The sequence below is a fragment of the Pleurodeles waltl genome, chromosome 1_1, assembly GCF_031143425.1.
Source record: "Pleurodeles waltl isolate 20211129_DDA chromosome 1_1, aPleWal1.hap1.20221129, whole genome shotgun sequence".
Classification (NCBI taxonomy): domain Eukaryota; kingdom Metazoa; phylum Chordata; class Amphibia; order Caudata; family Salamandridae; genus Pleurodeles; species Pleurodeles waltl.
The window spans coordinates 529,432,030-529,452,273 of NC_090436.1; the positions used below are offsets into that span (position 1 = coordinate 529,432,030).

The window sequence follows — 20,244 nt, forward strand, 5'->3', positions numbered from 1 at the left end:
GGGTGTCTTAACAGAGACGATTACATGGAATGTCAATGGGTTAAGGGCCAGGAAAAAGCAGTTAATGTTGCAGGAGTTCGTGGAGGGCACGAAGGCACAAGTCATAATAGTGCAGGACACCCACCTAGAAAAAGGACAGTGTTTTAAAAAGTGGGCATGGATTCAGGACATAATATGTACTACCCAAAGGGGCAACAGGAAAGGGGTAGCGATCCTGATTAAGAAGTACAGTGGAAACAGAATGTTTAAATACAGGACGGATGAACCAGGCAGATGAATTATGAGAATGTTGGGTATAGCAGCGTTTCAGTGGGACTGCACTAGATTTTATAGGCCTAACGGTGATGGCATTCAACACCTAACTAAGCTACAGCAGCATCTGATGAAATCTTCTTGTCCCTGTATAGTTGGAGTGGATTTCAAAGTGGTTTTGAGTAAAGAGTTAGACAGATCCTCAAAGAGTGGCTTTATAAGCACAAATAAAGTCAGGTTATGGTTAAGGGCCTTAATGACTGATTTAGGGCTGGTGGATATTTTAAGAGAGCGTGCCAGGCAGCAGAACGGATACACTTTGTACAGCAAAAAGAATAGATACTATTCGCAAATTCATTACTTTTTTTTTTAGAATGAGCCCTACTCAGATTTGTGAAGCAAGTAGAGTTCTGTCTCAGACCATGTGCCAGTTCGTCTGACATTGGAAATGCCAGAGTCTAAGCCCCAAAGAGATGGACTTAAATCGGTCTCTCCTGTTTGATAAAGCTATAAATGATGATCTGGCAAAAAAACAGGTGCTTTTTTAACCTCAATATTTCCAGTGCTAGAGGAGAGATCATATGGACGCCTACAAGGCATACCTGAGGGGGTGCTGTACATAACTGTTGCATGCGGAAAGGCTAAAGGAGCAGAGGAGAGAAAAAGAGCCCAGAAAGATGGAGATGCTTCAGCTGCCTCAAGCTCATCTCTGACAAGACAGAGATCCTCATCCTAGGACCCTCCACATCAGCCTGGGACGACTCCTGGTGGCCAGCCACCCTCAGCCCCGCCCTCCACCCCAAACAACGTATGCAACCTGTCATCCTGGATTCCTCGCTCACCATGACCCGCCAAGTCAACTCAGTCGTATCCCTCTATTTCCCCCTCCTCTTCTCCCGAAGATCTACAAATGGATCCCAAAAAACTGCAGCAGAACCGTAACCCATGCCCTGGTTACCAGCAGACTCGACTATGGCAACACCCTCTATGTTGGCACCACCCAGAAGAACCTGAAGACACTACAGCACATTGAAAACACCTTCACCAGACTCATCATGGATGTTTCCCGACGCAAACACATCACCAATCACCTAAGAGACCTCCTCTGGCTTCCTATCGAGAAAAGAATAACCTTCAAACTCCTCGTCCACGCATACAAGGCCCTCCACAACCTAGGACCCACCTACCTTAACCACTTTGTTACCTCCATTCAGGAAGGATATTAAAACCTGACTTTTCAACTGAAGCACAGAGGACAAACTCCTTCAGTGCCTTGAGACTCATACGGGTGAGTAGTTGCACTCTATAAATCCTGATTTGATTTAAGAAGTCCAGGAAGCAATATCGAGGCTACTATTAGACAGGGTAAAATTGAGGGAGGAGTTGGAGATATTGCAAAATGATTGTAAGGTTATTCTTGAGCAGAAAATTCAAGCTAGGAGGGAGGCTATCATCTTAAAGGATTATGAGTATGGTGAAAAAATTGGAATGCTTTCAGCATGGAAGGCCAGGGCGGACCTTATCAAAAATAATATTGATAAGCTAGTAGAAGTTGGTTCGGGGAGGGTGCTGAGTAGTAATAAGGAAATAAAAACAGAAATACTAAACAAAATTAGAACAGTCTATAAGGTGGCAATTGACCCTTCCCCTCAAGCATCCAAGACTGGCTATTAGAGAGAGAGAACTACCCTCTGTCTTGGAGGAGAATAGGGATTTTCTCAAAGAAGAAACCAGAAACCAGATTAGGGGGCTTAAGAATGAGAAAGCATCAGCCCCGATGTGTTCCTCGCAGAACTGTATAAGTGCCTGATGAAGGTGTTGGTTCCACATTGTACAGCTTAATTTAACGCCATCTATGGTATGAGGCTACTCTGGTTATGACTCTTAAGCCATGGAAAGATCCATTGTTGGTGGACTCCTACAGACCAATATCAATATTGAACTGCGATTATAAGATCTTCGCAAGAATCAGACAAGAGAGTATCTCGGGTCAGTGGCATAGTGATCCACTAAGACCAAAAAGGTTTTTATAGAAGGTAGACATCTGCATGAGTTTTATTGGCACCATGTCCCTGGCGGTGTCACACAAGTTTCCTCTTACAATTTAACTATAGATGATGCCAAAGCTTCTGAACAAGTTAACTGGGTATGCCTCTGAGAGGTGTTAACGGTTTGCGGGGTCAGCAATAACCTGGTCAGGGCAGTACAGATGTTTTATAGGTCCCAGTTGGTCCAGGTTCTGATCAATGGCGAGCAAGCTCCCCTGATTGCCATCCAGTGAGGTGCGAGGGAGAGATGCCTTCTCTGCCCATTGTTATTAGATTTTTACATAGAGCCACCAGCTCAGCTGATTCAATTAGATCACTTAATACTCTCTTTTGAGTATTTAGAATTTTCATTCAAACCGGCTTTATATGCAGATGATCTAATCTTATACACCACTAATCCAGAACACTCCATAACCAGGTTTGAAAAACATACAGTTGCCTTTGGAGAAATTTCAGGATAAGCAGGGAGGTCTCTCTCTTCCAGACCTTTGATTACACTGTTGTGCCTTCCAATTAAAGAATATCAGATTTCTTGCTAGAAAGTCAGAACAGTCGCAACTGGGACGGCTGTTTACCGCTATGCTTACCCCTTTGCGTCCTGATAAGTTGCTGTATAATTTTGGGGACCCTAAATTCTTTAAGCAGGTTAAGCTAAAAGTGCCCTAGGCAGCACTGACGATCTGGGTATATGTCATAAAGGTCTTTTGGATCAATTACTACATAGACATGGCCCCTGGGAATCCCGGAGTGGTTATTGGATAAACTTAGCTACCCATTCAGGAAAGGAAATTTCAATACATGAGAGGCCCTGAGGAGTGGGAACGGCCTGATCGACTGGCAGGCACTGTGGTCCTTTACAGGGGGCGAAGTTTACAAGTTCAAGTATTTCCAGTTATGCTCTTGGTGGTCTGCCCAGGGCAGGGAAGCGAAGACTGACCATTCGGAACATGAAGTTTTATTAAATAAGTTTAAGCAGATCCAAAAGGAGGTTTCACATGGGTGTTGGGACTTATTAGAAGCAGAGGATAAAGAGAGTGTTGCTCCACACAGGGTGTGGGAGAAAAACCTGCCGCAGATTGATGTCGCCGATCTCTGGCACGTATCTATGTCTTTTGTGTAAAGGTGTTGCGCTTGCACTATTTAAACAAAATCATCTGTTTACTCTCTCTAGGGTATATTGGACACCCCAGAGACTGACCAAGTTCTCCCAGGAATGGCCAAGCTGTAAGAGGTGAGATTTGAGGGGAGCAGACGACCTACAAATGTTTGTGGACTGAACCAGGCTAGAATCATTCTGGGGGAAAAAAAATCAGAAGGCATCTAAAGGAAATCGAAGGGCATGTAGTTACGGTAAGCTACCCCTTGATATTTTTTTGGGATAGACAGGGAGCACGATTGTCTTGTAGCTCACCAAAGGGATCTGTTTCTCATTTTAATCCTACTTGCAAAAAGGAAAATCTGTAGAAAATGGACAGTGACTGCTCTGCCATCTGAACTGGCTAGATGGAGTCAGCAAGGCAGGCCCGCAAGATAGAATTAGCACAAGAAAATAAGGGAGAGGAAAAACAGTGGTTGCTCTTTGTAGTGAGCTATGGGAATTTTGCAAGTCCAATGATTACACCACCCTAATGCTGAATCGTGACTGGTCCGTATCGTATAGTACTTTTTTTTTTAGCATGACATGAGACTCGGCTCCAAAGGAGGAGACTCTTGCCCTTCAGCTAGGTTTCCAGGGATGGGCACAGCCTGAGTGTTTAATGAGAACAAAAAAATAAAAACTTTCAAAAATGTTAACAAAGTACAATAAACTGATTAAAGGTACAAAATTATATTAATTCAATAATCTCTGTAAACAATAAAGCTCAAGACAACAAAGAAAATGAACGTGGAATAGCCATGCTTTGATACAACATCACATAGAATGGCTTGTGGTTCTCTAAACAGCGTAAGTCACAATTAGTTCTAAGTTCACATTTTTTAATGCAATGAAAAATTGGCAGATCATATTTAAAGTGAATCATGCTGTCAGATATAATTTCAAGCACTGTAAAGAAAAAAACATTCAGGATCATGATATTCAACGGTTGTACTATAAATACTATAATTATGGTACTGTGAAAGGTTCGACCATCTTGACTGGAAAAACACAAGTGTCCTCAAACAACTTTTGATGTAAACCATAGGAAAGTAAAGAGAACTGAAAAGAGGTCACAGTCCAGTTGCAAAGCACTTCCCCACTCTTTCCACACATTTCTTCAACATCAAAGGAACAGAATAGCATTAAAAAAAAATATATACGCTTCAAGCCAAGGAACATTTTTAAATGTACTCCGAGCTTAGCAATAAAATGTCATTCGGGAGGATCATGATGGCATTGGTAAATGCGTTACGTTTGTCCCGCCTTGAGGCTGTTTTTGTCACGCCTTGCAGACCGCCCCTGTTACATGGATTATTGCACAACAGACAATATACTTCAGAGTGGGGAAATATATTTTTTCTTTTGCCTTTCCCCTTCATGCTGTATGGCGGTTATGGCGCTCACAGCGCAAACTCGATCGGCGTTACTGGAGCGCTGGTCACATTGTTCACTGTTACCTAATCAGAGTCATCTCTTGTGGGTCTCCCCATAAAACACTTGAGATTGGTAAATGCTTTACGTAAAACATAAATCCTCAAATCGAAAGGCTCTCCCAGCACATATTCACTGCACTCGGGAAACTTGCCCCATAATGCTTTGCAGGGCATTACTTTTACAAAAATGTTTTGCTCATAACTCAGCCTGGGGTGGTCCTAGGACAATGGGACCACCACCAAAACGTTCACCATGACACACTATAGGTCATCTCCGGGTCCCTACACTAGGTTAGTAGGGACCCCAAAATAATAACTGCTCCCACCATTCAGTCTCTTAAGCTTTTTCATGGCTAGAACTTTTGTTTTACAGCTGGAAATAGCTTATGTTTTAAGGGCCTTGTTTGCAATATCATTTCTACAGGCCTGCTACCCATGAAAATGCATAATGCTCTATGCCCTCTTGGGGCTGAATATACGGTTACAATGCATTATTTATTTATTGTTATTTTCTTTTTTGTGATTGTGCTCTCTAGGGGCTAACTACATGATTACATGACTATGTTGTTTACAAATGCTATTTTCATTATGGTGTTCTCTAGGAGCACGTCTAAGCATTACAGTCATAGCAACATACTACAATTGTTGTGCCCTCCAGGGGCTAACAATATAATTACATGATCATGTTTCTTACAAATGCTATTTTCATTATGGTGTTCTCTAGGAACTGTTCTAAACATTACAGTCATATCAACATACTACAATTTGTGTCGTTCTGCCCTCTAGGGGCTAACTATATAATTACATTACCATGTTTCTTACAAATGCTATTTTCAATATGGTGTTCTCTAGGAGCTGTTCTAAGCATTACAGTCATATCAACATACTACAATATGTGTGGCACTGAGCCTGTGTTGGTCTTAGGACAATGGGACCATCCTCAAAACATTCACCCCAACATGCTCTTTCTGTCTACATCACCTCTGGGTCCCCACACTATGTTAGTGGGGGCTCCAAAATAATAACCCCTACCACCATTCATTATCTTTTTAAGTTCTCTTATGGCTGGAACTTTTGTTTTACAGCTGGGACAAGTTATATTTTATGGGCCTTGTTTGTAATATCATTGTAATAGGCCTGCTGGCCTTGAGAATGTATAATGCACTATGCTATAAGGGGCTACATATATGTTTACACTACATTACTTTCTCCCACTCTTTTTTCATGTGGTTATGCTCTCTAAGGGTTGACTGTATGGTTCCGTGACCATGTTTCTTCCAAATGCTGTTTTTATTGTGGTGTCCTCTAGGGGCTCTTCTGAGCATTGTGTAGGAAGGTAGCCTCTTTCTAATCTTGTAACCCCACTTTTGGCCTGTTTGTCAGTATATGTCAGGGTGTTTTTACTGTCTCACTGGAATCCTGCTAGCCAGGACCCAGTGCTCATAGTGAAAACCCTATGGTGTCAGTGTGTTTGATATGTGTCACTGGGATCCTGCTAGCCAGGACCCCAGTGCTCATTAGTTTGTGGCCTTTATGTGTTCCCTGTGTGGTGCCTAACTGTATCACTGAGGCTCTGCTAACCAGAACCTCAGTGTTTATGCTCTCTCTGTTTTTAAAATTGTCACTGCAGGCTAGTGACTAATTTTACCAATTCTCATTGGCACACTGGAACACCCTTATAATTCCCTTGTATATGGTACCTAGGTACCCAGGGTATTGGGGTTCCAGGAGATTCCTATGGGCTGCAGCATTTATTTTGCCACCCATAGGGAGCTCAGACAATGCTTACACAGGACTGCCACTGCAGCCCGAGTGAAATAACGTCCACGTTATTTCACAGCCATTTTACACTGCGCTTAAGTAACTTATAAGTCACCTATATGTCTAACCCTCACTTGGTGAAGGTTAGGTGCAAAGTTACTTAGTGTGTACGCACCCTAGCACTAGCCAAGGTGCCCCCACATTGTTCACAGCAAATTCCCCGGACTTTGTGAGTTCGGGGACACCATTACACGTGTGCACTACATATAGGTCACTACCTATATGTAGCGTCACAATGGTAACTCCGAACATGGCCATGTAACATGTCTAGGATCATGGTATTGTCACCCTAATACCATTCTGGTATTGGGGGGACAATTCCATGCATCCCCGGGTCGCTAGCACAGAACCCGGGTACTGCCAAACTGCCTTTCTGGGGTCTCCACTGTAGCTGCTAACCCCTCAAACAGGTTTCTGCCCCCCTGGGGACTGTGCAGCCTGGTACCAGGAAGGCAGAACAAAGGATTTCCTCTGAGAGAGGGTGTTACACCCTCTCCCTTTGGAAATAGGTGTGGAGGCCTGGGGAGGAGTAGCCTCCCCCAGCCTCTGGAAGTGCTTTGATGGGCACAGATGGTGCCCATCTCTGCATAAGCCAGTCTACACCGATTCAGGGATCCCCCAGCCATGCTCTGATGCGAAACTGGACAAAGGAAAAGGGAGTGCCCACTCCCCTGACCAGCACCTCCCAGTGGAGGTGCCCAGAGCTTCTCCAGTGTGTCCCAAACCTCTGCCATATTGGATACAGAGGTGTTGGGGTACAATGGACAGCTCTGAGTGGCCAGTGCCAGTAGGTGACGTCAGAGACCCCCTCTGATAGGTGCTTACCTTTCTCAGTAGACAATCCTCCTTTTTGGGTAATTTAGGGTCTCTCCTCTGGGCTATTCCTCAGAGAATGAATGCAAGAGCTCAGCAGAGTTCCTCTGCACTTCCCACTTCGATTTCTGCCAAGGATCGACCGATGACTGCTCCAGGACGCCAGCAAAACCGCAAAAAAAGTAGCAAGAAGAATACCAGCAACATTGTAGCGCCTCATCCTGCTGGCTTTCTCGATTATTTCCTGGTGGTGCATGCTCTGAGGGCTGTCTGCCTTCACCATGCACTGGAAGCCAAGAAGAAATCTCCAGTGGGTCGACGGAATCTTCACCCTGCCAACGCAGGCACCAAACTTCTTCATCACCGGTCCTCTGGGTCCACTCTCATCCTGACGAGCGTGGTCCCTGGAACACAAGAGCTGGTTCTAAGGGTCCCCCACAGTCCAGTGGCCCTTCTGTCCAAATTTGGTGGAGGTCCTTGACTCCCCACACCAGACAGTAATCCTGTGTACTGCATGATCTGCAGCTGCTCCGGCTTCTGTGCACTTTTACAAGGATTCCTTTGTGCACAGCCTAGCCTGGGTCCCAGCACTCCGTCCCACATTGCCCAACTCGCTGAGTTGGAATCCGACGTCGTGGGACCCTCCTTTGTGACTCTGACTCGACCTGCTGTCCTCAGATCCTCTAAGTGCCTGTTCCGGTACTTCTGCGGGTGCTGCCTGCTTCTGTGGGAGATCTCTGAGTTGCTGAGCGCCCCCTCTGTCTCCTCCTCCAAGGGGCGACACCTGGTCCTTCCTGGTCCCCAGCAGCACCCAAAATCCTCAACCACGACTCTTGCAGCTAACAAGGCTTGTTTGCGGTCTTTCTGCGTGGAAACACTTCTGCATCCTCCAGCACGCCGTGGGACATCTTCTGACCAAAGGAGAAATTCCTGGCACCTTCCGTTGTTGCAGAATCTTCGGCTTTTTCCGCCTGGAGGCAGCCCCTTTGCACCTTCATCTGGGGTTTAGTGGGCTCCTGCCCCCACTGGAGACTTGCGTGACTCCTGGACTTGGTCTCCTTTCTTTACAGGTCCTCAGTTCCAGGAATCCCTCTTCAGTGTTTTGCTGGTGGTTGTGGTTCTTGCAGAATCCCCTACCTCGACTATACTGTTTTTCTGGGGTAGTAGGGTAACTTTACTCCTACTTTTCAGGGTCTTGGGGTTGGGTATCTTGGACACCCTTAGTGTTTTCTAACAGTCCCAGCGACCCTCTACAACCTACCATAGGCCTGGGGTCCATTTGTGATTCGCATTCCACTTTTGGAGTATATGGTTTGTGTTGCCCCTAGGCCTATTTCTACCTATTGCATCCTATTGTGATTCTACATTGTTTGCACTACTTTTCTTACTGTTACTTACCTAATTTTGGTTTGTGTACATGTAATTTGTGTATATTAATTACCTCCTAAGTGAGTGTATCCTCTGAGATACTTTTGGCATATTGTCACTAAAATAAAGTACCTTTATTTTTAGTAACTCTGAGTATTGTGTTTTCTTATGATATTGTGCTATATGATATAAGTGGTATAGTAGGCGCTTTGCATGTCTCCTAGTTCAGCCTAAGCTGCTTGGCCATAGCGACCTCTATCAGCCTAAGCTGCTAGAAACACCTCTTTTCTACTAATAAGGGATAACTGGACCTGGCACAAGGTGTAAGTACCACAGGGTACCCACTATAAGCCAGGCCAGACTCCTACACATAGCAGTCAACATACTATAATATTCACAACACAAAAACTCCCCCATAATGCTTTGCAGGGCATTAATTTTACAAAACATTTTTGCTCATAACTCAGCCTGTGGTGGTCCTAGGACAATGGGACCACCTTCAAAGCGCTTTTTATGTATCATCTCTGGGTCCCACACTAGGTTAGTGGGGATACCAAAATAATAACCCTTCCCACCATTCAGTGTATTTTAAGCTTCTTCGTGGCTACAACTTTTGTTTTACAGCTGGGAGAAGTTTTGTTGTAAAGGCCTTCTCTGTAATATTATTGCAGTAGACATGCTAGCCCTAAAATCACCCTCTAGGGGCTAAGCATATGGTTACACTGCATTACTTTCACTTATTTTTTTGTTGTTGATTGAGTTATGCCCTCTAGAGGCTAACAATATGGTTATATGAAAATGTTTCTTACAACTGATATTTTTGTTATGGTGCCCTCCAGGGGCTGTTTTGAACATTACAGTCTAGTGCCAAAAGGTTCTTTCTGATAAAGAATTATATGATAATTCTATATGTTTTAACAATTTCCTCTTATTTCAATTATGACCATGATTCTGGTCAGCTTAGCATCCGTATTACACTATGACTGTTTGAACAACCTTGGGTGATCCTTCTAGTTTATTTTGTCCTCTATGGCTGTCTTGTGTCTTTTTTTGGGGAATTGTGTTAGCCAGCCAGCAACTCTGATGGTGAGGTGGTGAAAGTGGTATTCTATTGGAATTAGCATGGCAGATTTAAATTAACATGCTAAATGGCAACATTTTCCTTTTTTTTTTGCAGATAGGGGAAGAAGCTAACTGGAAGTGCTTTAGTAATATGCATGGCCACTGGAATTATATGGCAGGAACAGAAGAAATTATGAGGCAGGGTTGACAAATTTATGTGGCAAGAAAAGTCCAGTTATTAATTTACAATTGACAATAGCTGTAACCCAAGAAAATTAGACCTATTGCATTGCAAATGCGTGTGGATCATTTACACCCTTTACATTTATACGTATAGCATTTGATGGTGTCAATTTCAGTATCTTCATTTTTGGCTTTCTTCTGTCACTTGATTGTGTGACTGTATTTTAATTGGTGGTATTTGTAGCTCCTTAATGCTCTTTAAACACCTTTATTCACTACTGCCTTTGCCTTTTTGGCCTTTTATTTGCTCAAATAGTGCAGTCTGTTACATTTATACTGACCATTACCTTCTTTTTGCTGCTTAAGCAGCTCATATATGAGCACCTTGCAGGAAACTGTCAACATCTTGGTCTGGCCACTCGGTGCCCACACATGCACGTCACCTGCAACCCATAAAACCTACATGTGTCAGCCATCTTGAGTGATTAAGTTCTCCTCAACCAATCACAGTGACCCTCGGTTAGTGGCAATCAAGGATTGCAAAAGACCAGCACATTGAATCAACCTTGATGCAATGCAAGAAAGGGCTTATAATGTAGCACTGTTATTGTATGCATGTGCGCTCACATGCATACAATAACAGAGGCATCAGTGTTTGGAGAGAAAGGGGACGTGTGATTAGAGGGAAGGTGATATCGTAGTTGTTATCTGGGTCTGTCAGCCCCAACTGAGAGAAAAAACACTGTTAAACTGTTTATGTAACCCTGTGCACCTCTGAAGTACCTTGGCTATGATAGGGATACAACTGTCTGTTCCTTGCTAACAATTGCAGAGATATTTCATCACAAATTATCTAAAGAGGCTATAGAGATTATTTTGTGGAAGCAAGATGAAGAGATTAGGATTATATCACACTAGTAACACACTAGACTTGCTCCTGTACCACTTATAACTTTTTAGTACAATTCTTACCTTAAAGTCTGTAGGAAAATGTGTTAGATGCGACTAATCAAAGAAGAACAGGTGAGTTTGGTATAATTCTAAACATGCCTCCTACACATGAATACAGGACTGGTAAGTAAAATTTGCTAACACTAATGAGGGCAAAGAACAAGCTACTTAGCTTCGGAAATGCTCTTTCTGGTGGATACTCCCTCGAACCTCAGATTCCTTGCCCCTTGAGAATATTCCCAGGTGCCAGACTGAATACATTAGGTTTTTCAACATAGCCCTGTAAGCCAGTAGGTGGCGTTGTGTGGCTGTGTCAACCCCACTCCTGCCCCGGAAGTGATGCCTGGAGCAGGATATAAGGGCCACTCAAGCACACTGACATCAGTTTCTTAATTGACACAGTGAGCCCTCGGACGCAGAGCTCAAAAAACCAATTATTTCCTCCAGTGTGTAAATCTCTAATGTGGGACATCGTTGGATGATAACTAGTCAATTCCACAGAATAGAATGAATTAATTTTATTTTATTAGTTAATTAAAACCATAAAAATATTCCTTCAGCATATAATTAACAGAACAGTAATGGTACTCTAAAACATTTATATTGCAATAACAATTATGAAATAAAAACAATTTGATAGTTTCTGCAGATTTGCCCCCTCTTAATTCCAGTTTCTGGTACATGGCTAAGTTACAGGGACGGCTGGATGCGCAGAGACGTTACCTAAGAGCCTTCCTCTTTTTGATATATTTATTCATAGTAGGTGGAATTTGTTTCCATTGGCACCATCCCTATCACTAGCTTGTTTTGGCACATGCAATTTTGGAGGAAAAAATTTCCAAAAATGTAACCAGCCTAATATTCAAAATGATGCTTCATGGATTAAATGCTTCAGTTAAAGCTTGTCTGCATGATCTGATCCCTCAGACATTTAGTTCTTTTTTCAATAAGCATCTTCTTTCAGCAGCCAAGGCTGGGCAAATGCAGACCACGTGCACCAGATTTTCTACCGCCAGATAACATAAGCAGCACTCATGGGTATCAGCTAGCGACCCCTTCTTCCATTTTGGCATGAGGTCTAGCACAGAATAGGGAGGCAGGAGGAGGGCTGTAGGAAATTTGCAGTTTAGAGTATCCACCAGAAAGAGTGTTACCAAAGGTAAGAATCTTCTGACTTCTAACTGCAGATGCTGCAATTCAAAATAAATATACAAGCAGTACCGCCACAAGCGGTTGGTCTATCGAGTGACTTAGACTAAAAAGTCCTGCAGGATCAAACAGCCAAAATGGCCTTCTCCTTCAGACCTGGTTATCAAGGAAGTAGTGTTTTCTGAACAGGAGTAGAGATCTGAGCTTGGCAGATGTCAAGGGCAGACATTCTCCATGCCGCGCAGTGTTAGCCTTAGCTCTGGTAGAATGGACCTGCAATCCCTATGGGGCTTCTTTTTGGACAGTGCATAGCAGATTTTAATACAAATTACACTCAACTGTGAAAGAGATCTTTTCTAAACTGCCTTGTCTTTCTTTGACCCAAATAACACCACAAAGAGCTGGCTGTCCACCTGATGGTCCTTGATGCGATCAATGTAAAAGGTTAGCATCCTTCTGGAGTCTAAACGGTGGAGTTTCGTATCTTCTTAAGAGGGGAGAGGCACAGCAAGGAATGTCAGACATGTGATGGACTGTCTGACATTAAAGGGAGACACCGCCTTTATTAGAAACGCTGTTCTAGTCCTCAGCATAATTTTGTTCGGAAAGAAGGTGGTGTAGATGGGCTGGACTGGAAGAGGTAGAAGCTTAATCATGTGATGAGCTGAGGTTATCGCAATGTGAAAGACTGTCTTCAGGGTCAGGATGAGTAGAGGGAAGTTTTTTAGCTGCTCAAAAGGAGGGCATATAAAAGAAGTAAGAACCAAAATAAAGTTCCACTGTAGCATCACAGAAGGCTAAAGAGGAAACATCTGGATTCAATATTTAAGAAATCACAACAGGTGATCTGAACAAGGATAGTTGGCTCGATAAACACAAAGGATAGACAGAATGTTTAATCACACCAATTGTAAACCCTTGCTGGGAAAAGATAATACAAATAACAAGACATCTGACAGTTGGCCAGCAACCACTTGGTATTACGTGCATTACAGCAAGCCACAAACTTGTCCCAGCATCCAGCGTAAATAGACTTTGTGGAAGAATGCCTGGCCTCAAGGATGACATTCACCACTTCGGGAGAAAGAAAGGAAACAGTCAACTGAGGACAGTGAATTTCCACACATGAAGGAGGCAAGGTCTCTGCAACTGAGTCCCATAATGAGCATAAATATCTATCCAGCAAGCAGATTGTGCTAACTCACCAAGAGGCCAGGCTAGCTGAAGAGAAAATGTTCTCGAAATGCCTCAAGTCTTTGATTCCCTTTCTGGAGGAGTTGTAGAAAAAGAGTTTGGGCTGATCCTGCTAGTGGAATCCTGAAAATTAGGCTTTCCGGAGTGGGGAAGAGTGCCCAAAAAAGGGGTCACCCAGAGGAGCACTGTCGCATTGTGCTCCCTGCGTCAGGTGGGCAGGAACAAGAGTTATCCCTGGTGTTTGTGAGGGTTATCATTCAAGGCTTCATCACCAGAGTGAGTACATTGCTTTTTACTTCGATAGATGGCAATTGCAGGACCAGGATTTCAGCTGCCCATCTGATGACCACAGCAAATCAGCGGTTTTCACTGAGTGACTACCCAGCCCTGTGTCAGGGGAAGCATCTAGTTCACTGGCTGCTTGTAGGTCGCGATACAAATTGTCATCATATTGTGGAGAAGATCCATCCTGATCATCTCCATCATCGCCAAAGGCAGGCTGTCTGGCTGGCTGTGGTCAGAATCCGATCGGAAAAAAAGGTCCCATTTTGTCGCAATCAGAGAGAACAAGGACTGGTCATGTTGGGACTGTTCCAGGATGCAACCTCATCAAGGCTGAGATGGGTTTGGTTCGGAGTTGGACAGGACTACAGGATAGCTGTCCTCTAGATTCGGTACTAGCGGTGATGTGGGAGACCTGAAACAGGTTTGGAAGGCAGAAATAGCAGCAAGGGTGGACCAGCGACTGGAGGCCTCAGCTGATCCTGGGGGCTCCAAGACGCAACAGAGAAATTTATAAGAAATGTACATTTTGGCAAAAAAATCACATGAGTTTTTTGAACATCTCAACCTGTAGCAATGTCACGAACCCTTGGAAAATCAGGGTGCACCCTGGCATCAGCTCCGGAATCACCTCTTATGCAAGGCACCAGGAACAAGACAGAGGAATCTTGTTGTCTTCCTGACCTCTCAGAAGGGGAGTGATGAGGCTGGAAAGAGTCCTGTTTGGACTTCTTTTTTTTTGTGGGTTTTTGACATTCCCAAAGATTTGTACTGCAAAGACGACCCATTGCAGGAGCAGCCCCAAGAGCAGGAATGGGTCTGTGCTCTCCTCTTCAAGAACAAACGGAACTTGCACAACTTACTCCGGGGTTCAGCAACCTGCATCTTGGAGATCCAACACCAAATTACACTCTTAGCACAACTTGAAGTTGTGATCTGAACCCAAAAACCATAGACATACCTCGTGGGGATCTCTCACAGACAACTGATTGTAAAGTCCCCACAAGGCTTAAACCCTTTAGTTTTGGAAAGGGACATGTTCCCTTGCACACTGGAAACTGATGAGAAAAACTTAGGAGCTAGCTTGGAGTTTGCATACGAAGGCATGGAAAGAAAGCAACTGACTTCAGCATGCTTCGGTGGGCATCACTATGGGGACAGAGCGGGATCAATGTGGAGCCGCATAGCGCAACCTACCAGAACACAGGGGCTATGTGGAAATATCTTTGGATTCCATTCTAGTGCCTCGGGTTATATTAAAGGTAAGGAACCTGCCATTAGATGTATTGATCAGAAATGTACATTTTGGTTACAGATGTTCAACTACATGTGTGAAATGGATGACAAACTGAACACTATTAAGCTACAATATAATTGAAGAGAAATTGCCTTCCCGAAGGTAGAGCATGCAAAAGATCCTTGTGTAAATAAGAAATCAACGAAATTTGTAAGAAGTCAATACCAGTGCAGGGACACAATGTGTGATCTAAAAACAAATGGCTATGTAACATCGTCTTAAAAAATTATACACCATGGCAGAGATGCAACATCTCATTGTGTAGTAAAAGTCATTATGAGAGTAGAACTGTAAATTAGAGATGTCAGACTGACAAAACAGCTTCCCGAAAAATCTATAGTGCACCAGAGTTATGAAAATATGATGTTGAATCTAGTAATTGTCTTGACAGTGTAGCATATCGTCTACATAAGACAATACATGACCCCACAAAAATAAAGCAACAAAAGATTAGCCTTACTCTGCCACTGCTTGTGAATGCTGACCAGCCCTTAAAAAGTAGAGTCCACGTCGAAGCCAGGCCCATTTTACCGTTCCAGCACTGGCTCTATTAGTCACAGTTGTTAAAATTGCCAAGGCAGCTTCCTAAAAAGAGAAATAGTCACACTTTAGAGAGACAGTGCCAAACAGATACGAAACACAGCAAGGATTTCACACATTAGTTATCAAGGAAGTAATATTTTGGAAATGGTGAAATGTTTATAGCAGCTGATGCCAAAGCCTGTAAGTGCTATTCAGACAAATGCCTACAACTAAATCACCAACAATGAAAAGAACAGTAAATTTGTCTCAAAGTTTTATTTTCAGCATCAAAAGACGTTATAATTATTAACTATTAAAACATGCATCACTGCCCAGAACAGGGAAACATTTTTAATGTAATTTACATATGGTTTGCAAATCAGATAACATGGCAAATAGGGTTCCTTTAGGGCCAGAGTTGTCATAAATGCAACGATACCATTTCATCTCTTGATCTACAGAGGTTGGTGCACAGAGCCTACACAATGGTTGCTTGTGAGGAAGAACAGATTGTAAGGAATTGAAAAGGGGGTCTACTACGACAACAATATAACCGATACAATTGTTACTCTTACATTTTAGAGATGTGCACCATATTTGAACTCTGATAGAGTGGTATCTGGGAAAGAATTATGGGCTGGGAAGAAGTCAATCACATGTGAAACATATGTCTATACCTATGTCCCTTCCAGCTATTCAAAGGTTATATCTTCACATAACTGTATAACGGTCTCATAGCCACAGCTACACCTTTGAGTACAGTTAGCAGTATGGTGGTGAAGAGTTTGGGTAGGCTGTTCTACAAACCACAAAGCCATAAGCCACTCTTGTAAAACTTGAGCTACTTGAGACCATTAAAGATTTTCAGAGCTGGTGAGGTAGTTATTGAGATGAACAGATAAGAAGCTAGCTGCGTACAAACTAGTTTTTCCAGCTATTGAGATCAAGTAAGATATAATCTCACGCTAATGTCTGGTGTTTTTGTATTCTTTAATATCATATGTTTGTATTTGATAATCTTCACAGGAATAAATAAGACTATGCATAGTTCATTTGAGATGTAACTTGTTTGCAGTAAAAATGTTTCCAAACACTGCTGCAGAGTATGTTTTGCAAAATCATGCCATATTCAAATTTAAATAGGTAATTTTCAACAATATGTTAAACTTCTGAATGAGCTTAGGATCCTCATGTATTACATGCACCTGATTACTTTACAATATTTCACAAATTATTGAGCCACATTAAAGACATTTTCTGGATTCTCACTTAGGGATTACTTTTAAAAATGTGATTGATCTAGTAGCAGAAACACGCACCTTCAGGCCCGCTGAACCACAGTAAAACAAGCAGCACTGACATCACAAATACATTTGCACATTTTTGATGGACGAATGAATTTTACATAATAAAAAGTTTTAAATGATGAAATACCATATCACCAAGCTCCACACTTAAGTCCACAGCTGCTGCTCCTGCATCTGCATCAGTGGCGTCAAGCTCAAAAGCTTTCCTATAGCAGCCACGTGCTCTGACTGGGTCTTTAGCAACATCTTTATAGTAATGACCTAAATATAAAAACACCTTTCCAAGATATGGGTCCAGCTTTGCAGCCTGTAAAAATAATATAATATTTCGTGAATGATGTCAGTTTAATGTCAAATTTTATACTTCGGACTACAATATGAACAGTTTATAGGTGCATAAATGACAACTATCTAACTCAATCCCACTCGTTATTGCCATTGGGAGAAAAATGGGTTGTGTTGGCCTGGCTAGGTCTCCAACCTATCCACTGGTTGCGACACACAGATCTCATCAGCAGGCTTTCAATCCACAGAAATCTCTCTCAGTTCAACCATCTCTAATTTAAGCCAGTGTCAGGAAGTATGGATTTGAACATCTTCCCTTGCTAACCTATAACATGCATTGACAAAACCGATAGGTCTGGCCTTGGCAAGGATTCTTTTTTTCTTTCCAGGCATATGCCATAGGCGTTAAACATGTAAAAGAAAGACAAACTGACAATGTAGAAATGTCTAAAGGAGGCATACTAATGTTTGAAAAAAAAAAATATATAAAAAGACACTTCTGAAAAATAACCCATCGCAAAAATATATATTTTTCAAACTAAGGAAGAAATGTAAGCAGAGGTTGGCCTACCAGCCCTGCTTTATAGGGGGATGCATATATCTGCAAGAGCAGAAGGCCCTAACCCACAGTGATCAGGGCAAATGGCTAAAATGCTGTTCTCTGTTGTGGATGGAAGCAAAATTGGAATGTCTCTTGAATAGACCAATGAATAAAGATACCTAACCAAAAGCCCCTCTATGTATACATATCTATATGCGTTTTATTATGGTTTGTTGGCAAAACATCCGGCTGGCTAGACTTAAAATGAGGGCCAGGTTCTTATATCCATTTTACAGTTTATTGGAGGAAAATCTGTAAATGTACTGTAAGAAATGAAGCTATTAATGGAATAAAGATCATCAGCCTTCAAGATGATCAAAAGGGATGGTTTATTAAAAGTTCTGTCAAGCGTTATCAGAATAGAACAAAGAAATCGTTTTTGGGGGATGTCGCTCTTTCCATCTCCAATTACAGATCCCACTCTCCTTCCTCAGGAGTGAAGGAATGCGGCTGATAAAAAAAAAGGATGCACTACAGTAAAGATATGGTGTCAATTGTGCAGCTGCAACAGCACCATTGCAAAAACAATGTTAAACCAATTAATCTCACATTAACAACTTATTAACACACATAAATTAGGTCTGCCTTGGGCCTGTGTAATGGATGAATTATGTTAATATGTTCTCCCTTTTCAGAAGGTTTGGCAGCTATGACTACAGTGCATTCTATCAAGGGGACTTGATAGGCTAAATACAAGATGTTTAGCAAGTCCGAGGGAATGGTAAAATGGAAACTTCATGGGATTGCATGAAGCCCATGTACACAGAGGGTGCAGCGACAAGTTGACAATTATATGCAATCACAGCATGATGGAGGTCGTGTAAGAATAGATTTAACACAGCAACAGTTCTGTTTTCCGAGGCAGCATGGATCCGAGAACACAGAGTGCATTCTATTAAGGACCTCTTAAAAAGCTTTGGAGAGATAAAATATGCTGTGGCTCTCAAAATCACCACAGCAACCACGAAAGGCAATTAAATCAGAGAGCCCATGTGGCGATACAGAGTGCTTCTTATACGAGTTTTAAAAACAACGGTTGGAAAGTCTAACCATGGCACACAATTCTTATAGATACAAAGCTATGCATCTCGAACCATGTATAGTTTGATTAAAGTAGACTGTGGTCAATGAATAAGAAAAAGACAACAATTTATGAAAGCAATTAAAAAATATCAAAGCCACAGCCATTCATTAAAATGGGTGTTTACTACAGTACCTTCAAAAACTGATTTAGGGCTTTTGTTCGATCGTTCCGCGTCTCTTCACCCATGGACCAGTAGGTCAACCCCAAGAGGCAATAATAATCTGCACAGTCAGGCTTCTTTTCGATCGCTTGTTGCAAGCTGGTGTAGGAAGAAATAAAGGATTTGAGATTTCATGCTTTCTATTAAAAATAGGACTTTTTAGAGTGAGTGAGTATGTGCGTGCGTGCATGTGTGTCTCTCGGTCTTACCTTAATTCTGCCATTGCATAGTTTTTATGTGCATAATGTAGACGTCCTGTCAGAGCATAGCCTTCTGACAACTGAGGATGTGAATGCACGAGTCCTTCGGCAATCTATTAAAAGAAAATCCTTCATTTTGAATAGCAAGGGGCAATTATGACATTTATAAACAGGCAAACCTCAAATACTGGAGATGGAAGAAAAGATGGAACTAACCTTTGATGTTTTATCATACAAAACATTGTTCAAATACGCCCAGCCCTTGATGGATAACAGCACCGGGTCAGTGGCAGCATCTGGAATCTAAAAACAGTTTTAACAGCATTTTGTATGGAAATATCTATTCCTTACCACTGCTTCATCCCTATGTGTATTGCCAACTGGTTAAATCCATGCTACCATGCTGTAGATCTGGAATCTAGTGTTATTTATTATCATGTCTATCTACTGGCTATATAGGGTGTTACTCTTATCACATGTCACCTTAATCCGGGGCAAATCAGTGAGAGATACATTTGTAGGCTCGCTGCTCCAGGAAGCTCTCAATGCATCCTCCAAGGGTAACTCATGGCCCACAGCTTCAACTGGTCACTGACCAGTAAACAAAAATGAACTTGAATAGGGAAGGGTGTACAGTGCTGATACGAAAGGCTGCATAGAGATGAAACTTTATTACAAGTAAATGATCAACCTAAAGGGCATCTGTGTAGATTCAGGCTGGTTGAGGGGGAAGAGTCGTATTATTGAGAGGTAGTGCAAGCACCTGAGCAAGACGTACAAGCATGCAGAATATGGAAACACAGTGACAGAAAAGGCATACTTTCACAATTATTTTGGGAGCTTAAGCTGTTGAAGTGGTCTTCTGTAACTATGGAAAATGGTGAATGTGTGTGCCATCTCTGATGATACAAGGTCCAATTAACTTATGGATAAGTCACATGGCAAAATCTAGCTGTGTATGAGGCCATGTTTCCAGGAAGAGAGTTGTACAGACGAGTAATCTAAAGGATTAGTATAGAATCTCTTAACCAGTGGCTTTTTATGTTAGTTCTTTACTAGAATGTCCTGCCATTACATTACAACTCTAAAGGAGT

The 20,244-nt window shown here is 42.3% G+C and overlaps 1 protein-coding gene across 4 annotated transcripts in view; it reads right to left on the minus strand.

Annotated features, from left to right (window-relative positions):
• SKIC3 (SKI3 subunit of superkiller complex) overlaps window positions 1–20,244 on the minus strand; it is a 1,026,707-nt gene that overhangs the window by 750,319 nt on the left and 256,144 nt on the right. For all 4 annotated transcript variants that reach the window (XM_069225585.1, XM_069225575.1, XM_069225607.1 and 1 more), the window contains exons 12-16: window positions 19,367–19,453; window positions 19,160–19,263; window positions 18,923–19,049; window positions 16,948–17,127; window positions 15,452–15,576 (exon numbers count right to left, since the gene is read on the minus strand). In XM_069225585.1, the coding sequence (XP_069081686.1) occupies window positions 15,452–15,576; window positions 16,948–17,127; window positions 18,923–19,049; window positions 19,160–19,263; window positions 19,367–19,453 (623 nt within the window). The remainder of the gene's footprint in view (window positions 1–15,451; window positions 15,577–16,947; window positions 17,128–18,922; window positions 19,050–19,159; window positions 19,264–19,366; window positions 19,454–20,244) is intronic.